Below are 7,174 nucleotides of genomic sequence, written 5' to 3' on the forward strand. Positions count from 1 at the left end.
TGCACCATCTCCATATCCTGGATGGTGACTGGTTAAACAACCTGCCAGAAATCCACCACCAGTTCCTTTATCTTGTTGGTGTTAAGCTGCAGTTGTTTTTCCACAAGACACAGTCCTCCATCAGCTGCCTGTATTCTGATTCCTCACATTTGTGTATTAAAAAAGACTGGTTGGTGAGGGAACGACTGTTTATAGCTGCTATAACATAATTGATAACAGGAACTAACTTGTTTTATGAACGTTCCACAACATTAAATGGAACTATAAATGGTTAAAAAGTGCATGTTGTTCAGTAATAATATATATATATTTTAATAATCATTGTTGCAATCAACTATTGTGCTATAAGATGAAAAATACATGACATCTGTTCTTGGAAAATAATTGTTAGTGTGGTAATAGTAACTCCACTTCTCACTGGGCTGCATTCCTCACCTGGTTGATTATTTTCCTGTAATAGCACGCCCAGCAAGGATGGATTACTAAATGGTTGTACCGGGCACAGGCCCAGGGGCCCAAGGAGTCAGGGGCCCCATAAAACTGAAGAAATAGCCTACTGTCAGAAAAAAAGAAAGAAATGTCAGAAGAAATAAATTATTATTACACCTTCAAAGTGAATGTTTATCACGGTAGTTTTCTGTAGGACTTTGGGAGCTGAATCCCCTGTTATTGTTGCTATTCAGTATATTGTGTGTAAGATAAACCAACATGAAGACCAGAGAGCTGTCTATGGGAGAAAAGCAAGCCATTTTGAAGCTGAGAAAAGCTGGAAAATTTATCAGTGCTATTGCACAAGCATTGGACATTGCCAATACAACAATCTTGAATGTCTTGAAAAAGAAAGAAACCACTGGTGTATACTAACCAGATACAGAACAGGTCGGCCAAAGAAAACAACAGCAGTTGATGACAGGAACACTGAACACTGAGAGCTGCGAAGAACCCCCGCCCCCCCAAAAAAAAACAACAGGCAGTGACATCACCAGCAACCTCCACAGGGCAGGGGTGAAGCTATCACAATCCACCATTCGAAGAGGATTTCGAGAGTAGAAATTGAACTAAATTGACTGTAATCCCAAAACAAACGCTGTGCATGACATAGCGGTTTCCTCAGTGTAGTAAAAGTTGAATACATTCATACAATGATGCTACAATCAGTCTTACTGCTTACTTAGAAAATGTCTAACTACTATAGAATGTAATATTCGACCGATAGTTTACTATGTTCACAGAATTCGTGTGTGGTAAACAGAATTATGGGATTTGCTTCATTAAAAACAACATAGGCAATGCAACCAGACAGCACTCAGTGCCTATAGTTTATCAGAATGCTGTACTTTTAATACATGACAGGATTGACACACACCAGTACTGTAAAAGAAACATTATTACATTACTGCAAAAATGTTTTAAAATGTCTGGCTTTATTGTATGTTTCTGGGTATTCAGTCGAGATATTAAATCCGCATTAAACACAACAAAGTCGGCTGTTTCACTGGGCAAACTTTACTGATATTCTTATTTTGTCGCTTTCGAAGACAGGACTGTCAATAGAATTGTACGTATGACGTAGTCGCCAGCGTAAAATACGATTGGACGAGTGACTTGTATGACGCTCGAGAATGTTTACTACCTGACATTCCGCAACGTCTACAACAGCGAGGGCCGAATACCAAACAGATACCAAGTGCACTGCGTAGGGTGCAGAAACTCCTTATCCCGCGCCCTAAGTAGCGCACTTGTAGATCAGTTCTGGAGCTATTTGAGACACAGGCGTTGTTGATCCTATTTTGGTCAGTGCTGTGGAAGTGAAGTGAAGTGAAGTTTGGTCGAAAGAAAGTCGATTCATTTTAGATTTGGGTTTGATGTAATGTTCAGATTGCGATCGGAAAAGAGTCAGGAAGTCCATGTGAATTATTTTTGACGAGTGTGGAGTAGGTGAGTTGTGTTTAAGAGTCATTTTATCTTTGTATTGTGAACAAAGGAAAAGTGCCAACCTACTACTCAGGCCAGGCGACTGAAAGCCAACTCCTAGATGAGCTAATTTAACATTAACATTTAACCTAAACGGAAAGCTGAATGTATTGTATGATATTTTACAGCTTATGAAAATATTTCACCATGAAAGCCGAAGTGTCCACAGCTGTGAACTTTATTACCACGTTACTGAGAAGAACAGGACTTCTGTCTGAAGAACAACTCCAACACTTCAGCCATTCTCTGGAAGAGGCTTTAGGAGGTGATATTTAGTCTTTGTTCAATCCACTTAACTGGTTTATTTTTCACTTTCTCTGACATGGACTAGTTACATCCTGGTTCAAGGATGAATCTCAGATGAACAATGTACTGTACACTGTACAATGATTTCCCTTGCTATGAAATCAAAGGGAAAAGCTTATCAGTATGACACTAAATTCAAGTATAAGAAGTCTTTATTAGTCACATGTACATTACAGCACAGTGAAATCATTTTTTCTTCACATATCCCCTGTGATGTTGGGAGGTTGTGATCAGAGAGGGTTAAGGGCATTGCTCAAGGGCCCAACAGTGGCAGCTTGGCAATGCTGGGGTTTGAACCCCCGAACTGAAACCCTGATCAGTAACCCAGAGCCTGGCAGTGTTGGAGCTTGAACCCCCGACCTTACGATCAGTAACCCAGAGGCTGGCAGTGCTGGGGCTTGAACCCCCGAACCGAACCCCTGGGCAGTAACTCAGAGCCTTAACCATCAAGCCACCACAGACATTTCATTTACATCATCCAGCATTAGGCATATGTGTCTAATGTGTGGCTTAAAAATGTTAGAAAAATCGGGGCAGTATAAACCTGTCGCATACTAAAAAATTTTAAATAATTCTTTGGTTGTGAGTTGAGGTGGGCGTAATGTGAAATGCTCACTGATGGCTGATTTAGTGCCAAGTTCTGGCAGTGTCAACATTAAAAAAAAATCTTTTTAAAATTCAATTCTCATATGTAAACGATGCTCATCTGTAACCCACCAAGATTAAAATCGTGGGACAGGTTGCAGATCTGTCATTAGAAGATCTTCATTATATAATCAGACATGAAGAGCATACAGTATATTGTTGCACAGTTTGTTCTAGAATTCGGCAAAGATTTTGGGATCGTACCTGCATACATACAGTAGACAAATCTTAAAATACTGCTGAAATCGAACAGTGCAAAACAGGCTTTAGAGTTTTAAGTCCCTGTGAAGTGTCTTGAAAGACGCAGCGTTATTTGATGTGTTGACGTAATAGCCAGTGAAACAGGAAGTTAGGGTGGGAAATATCGAGTGGCTCCTCCCCCTTTTAAAATAGCCAATAGCGTTTAGATTATCTCACAGCCCGGGCTAAAGCTGGGTGCACACTGCGATTTTTAATAGTCCTTTGCGACTGTTGCTTGTTAGACTGTACGAACACGATCCCCGCTGTAAGCCATGTCACACTGTAGGATTTCAGTTGTCATTAATGTCGGACTGTACGACAGTCAAGACGCGAAAAAGGATGCACTCACGTGCGAAGACTCGTACGGAGTAGGAGAAGCCACACTAAAGGACTGTGCATCGAATCTTCCGACAGTGACGGAATTTAATCTGAAGAAAAATTTTATCACAATGGCCGTTAATCGTCTGTCGGGGAACGCGTCAAACTAGCGATCAATGACTACAGATTTTGGCCGAGGATTATAGGAATCTTTTAGGATTCTCAAAATTGGTCTCGGACGACCAAATCGTGGCCAAAATCGTACAGTGTGAACCCGGCTTAATACGTACTTGGCAGATAGTATTAGGGATGTCCCGATACCAAAAATCTAGTAGTTGGTACCGATACCACCAAAAGTACACGATACTCGATACCAAAGTCAATACCACGGTGTGGTATAAAAAAATAAAATAAAAAAAACTCTCCTGGAGGACATGACTGATACTGGCAGAGAGAGAGAGAGAGAGAGAGAGAGAGAGAGAGAGGGAGGGAGGGAGGGAGAGAGGGAGGGAGGGAGGGAGAGAGGGAGGGAGGGAGGGAGGGGGGTATTTTAGCTATCAAACATTGTCTGACAATGAGTGGAGGTGCACTCCTAAACGCGTGCAAACACACACACACACGCGCGCGCACGCACGCACGCATGCACACAGACGCGCGTGCGTGCACACACCTGATACTCTGAATGAAAGATTTATTAAAAGCATGAACATTTGAATAATTATTAGTGACATGAGGCTACATTTAGCTGACAGGACACGGGCTGAATGGCGATGCATGGTGGTCCATTAGGAGGTAGTGTATAACATCGCAATGCGTTAGCGTCGTTAACAAATAACTAGCTACCGCAAACATTACATGGAGCATAATGTTAGCTGGTTTCACGACTACAATGCCAGCTGCCTCAAACAAATATAGGACTGTCTTTCACGTGATTCGCCAAATTCCAGGTGTTTCCTCACTTTGTTTGAAATGAACGATAGCATCGGTTGCACACCGGAAACTGATACTAGAGTTCCTCTTTTTTCCTCTCAACGAGTCACGGCGGAGTTAATCTTCTGTAATTTTTCCCGTGTGCTTGTAGGCGTTCTTCTTCTTCACCACTTGTGGACCGACTAAAACATTTGCGCGTATTTGCCGCCCCCGTCAGGTCCGGAAGAATCGGAACCTCGGTATTTTCGTTACAAAACGCTACTGCAGAAAAACAAGTACCGTCACGTTTTAAGAATGTTGGTCCCGAAGTATGGGTTCTCGTGACATCCCTAGTTAGTACTATGGACGTGAGCCTGAGCAATAACGACGTGTTGGATTCACTTGTGCAGGATTCAAGCTGTTTCCTTCTTAACCAATGTACACTTGGAAAATGAATAGAAGGCGTGTGTTTGAACAGCCAAAGACACAGCTCAACAACGGCAACTTCGGCACGGTGTTTATAGTCTTGGGGGCGGGGCGCTTCAGATTCTCCAGAGCATTTATTTGGACAGAAAATCTAATGAGAAGCCGAAGTGCAGGGCGATGTCATCAAAACTGTTGATTCGTATTGGTGGTAGAGAGACTACATTTTGAATGCATACATCTTCTAAATGTGAATTTTGTCATTGTTTTGGAGCACACTAGCTTATAGATAACCTTAAGCCCAACATATTCATACTAAAAGTCACAAAACTTCAATTTTGATTTCATGGGGGCTTCAACTCAGGAGCACTAGTATGACCCAAAAAATGTTGCCTTTCTTGAGATCCTCCTCCCAAGTGAATGATAGTAATGATATTTTAACAACAAATCGATTCTTAAAACAATATGCAAGTTGCACAGAGTTTTTAAAAGTTTTTTTTTTTCTTTGATTTTAGAGCATTATGAGGACCACTGGTTTCCTGACGCACCGTTTAGAGGTTCGGGATATCGCTGTATCCGGATCAATCACAGGATGGACCCGCTAGTAGGGAAGGCCGCTTACACCATCGGCCTTAGCAGGAAGCAGCTTTTATCCCTCTTACCCTGCGAGCTTACGATGTGGGTCGACCCCTACGAAGTGTCCTATCGTATAGGGGAGGACGGGTCCATTTGTGTACTGTATGAGTCCGCACCGCCGTCGGAGACTCATCTGAACTCTGTGGACAGCTGCAAAGAGAAACTGAGACTGGGTCACTCGATGACTGTGATGACTGTCTCCAGCTAATGTCTCATTTGTTTTACACTTTTTTTAAAAATGATTTTTGGAAATTGGATATATTTGGATTCAATACTTGATTTTAATGCCTGTACAATTTTGTAAATTTTAATACATTTCAATTAAAGATGATGCTTCAGTTTTTTTCATGGTGTTAAATATGCATATAAAATATACTACATGTACAGTAAGTGCACACTTTAGGTGTAACTGTAGCCCATTTGTTGCTATACACAATTTCTAACCCCTCTTTACCACATTCATCAGTGGGAAAGGTCCATCAGAGGACCACACTGAGCCACTCATAGCAGTGGCAGACTCACTACCACGTCAGTGTTGCTTCTGTGAAAATGATCAGCCATCCAAATAATATCTGCTCAGATGTACCATATGGTGGTCTGAATTAATGTTCACTTGGTAATTAAGATATGTATTGAATAAGGTCAAACGTCTGCTGTACAGTCACGACACTACATGTTACACCTTATATATTACTAATGGTTATGAGAAGCAAAAATGTAGATGTATGTGAAGTTTATTTATCACAAGATAATGTACAGTCTCCTCTGAAAGTATTGGAACGGCAACTCCAATTCTTTGGTTTTAGCTATACACACTGACGACATTTGGGTTTGAGACCAAAAGATGAATATGAGACAATAGATCAGAATTTCAGCTTTCGGTTCCTCATATTTACATCTAGAACACGAGAGAACATGGTATCTTTGGTTTGAACCCACCCATTTTTCAAGTGATCAAAAATATCCTAACAGGTGATTGACAGGTGTGTCTTGTTGCCCAGGTGTGCCCTGTTAGATTGATTCTTTAAACAATTAATAACTCAGAATGTCTACTCTTAGCTTGAGACCTTGGTTTCACCTGTGAAGACTGTATTTGTTGTTTAAAAAGGATAAACCAACATGAAGATCAGTGAGCTGTCTTGAAGCTGAGAACAGAAAATCTATCAGAGAAAATCCATCAGAGCTGTTGCACGAGCATTGGGCATAGCCAGTGCTACAATTTGGAATGTCCTGAAAAAGAAAGAAACCACTGGTGTGCTAACAACCAGACATCAAACATGCTGACCAAGGAAAACAACAGCAGATGATGCTAGAAACACTGAGAGCTGTGAAGACAGACCCAAAAACAACAGTCAGTGACATCACCAATAACCTCCACAGAGCAGGGGTGAAGTTATCACAAGAAGACTTTGAGAGCAGAAATTAAATAAAGTGACTGCAATCACAAAACAAATGTGCTGTGCACGACATAGAAGTTTTCTCAGTGCGATAAATGTAGAATACATTCATAAACCACATTAAACTATATACAACTTGCACACTTAAAACACCGTATACTTTCATCTTTACACTGATATGTTGCATCACATTACATTCGCTGTCACCTCACAGATCCTGAGTTCAGGATACTGTCTGTGTGGTGTTAAGCATGTTCTTCCCCGTGTCCATGTGTGTTTCCTCTGGGTTCTCTGGTTTCCTCTGGTGAATGTATGTGTGCATGGTG

At 41.2% G+C, this 7,174-nt stretch overlaps 1 protein-coding gene across 1 annotated transcript; it reads left to right on the forward strand.

Annotated features, from left to right (window-relative positions):
• The first annotated feature begins 1,776 nt into the window (after window positions 1-1,776).
• On the forward strand, window positions 1,777-5,796 carry si:dkey-42i9.4 (uncharacterized protein LOC492503 homolog). The gene is made up of 3 exons (XM_053653149.1): window positions 1,777-1,938; window positions 2,103-2,239; window positions 5,331-5,796. Exons 2-3 carry the CDS (start codon window positions 2,122-2,124, stop codon window positions 5,657-5,659), a joined length of 447 nt encoding a protein of 148 aa, XP_053509124.1. The 5' UTR covers window positions 1,777-1,938; window positions 2,103-2,121; the 3' UTR covers window positions 5,660-5,796.
• Window positions 5,797-7,174: the final 1,378 nt, after the last annotated feature.

The sequence above is a fragment of the Ictalurus furcatus genome, chromosome 21 (genome assembly GCF_023375685.1).
Source record: "Ictalurus furcatus strain D&B chromosome 21, Billie_1.0, whole genome shotgun sequence".
NCBI lineage: Eukaryota > Metazoa > Chordata > Actinopteri > Siluriformes > Ictaluridae > Ictalurus > Ictalurus furcatus.

Bases quoted from the DNA above. Each gene is read 5' to 3' on its own strand.
- si:dkey-42i9.4 (XM_053653149.1), top strand. From the start codon at position 2,122: ATGAAAGCCGAAGTGTCCACAGCTGTGAACTTTATTACCACGTTACTG. The intron at 2,240-5,330 runs GTGATATTTAGT...CTTTGATTTTAG, and splicing joins TCTGGAAGAGGCTTTAGGAG to AGCATTATGAGGACCACTGG.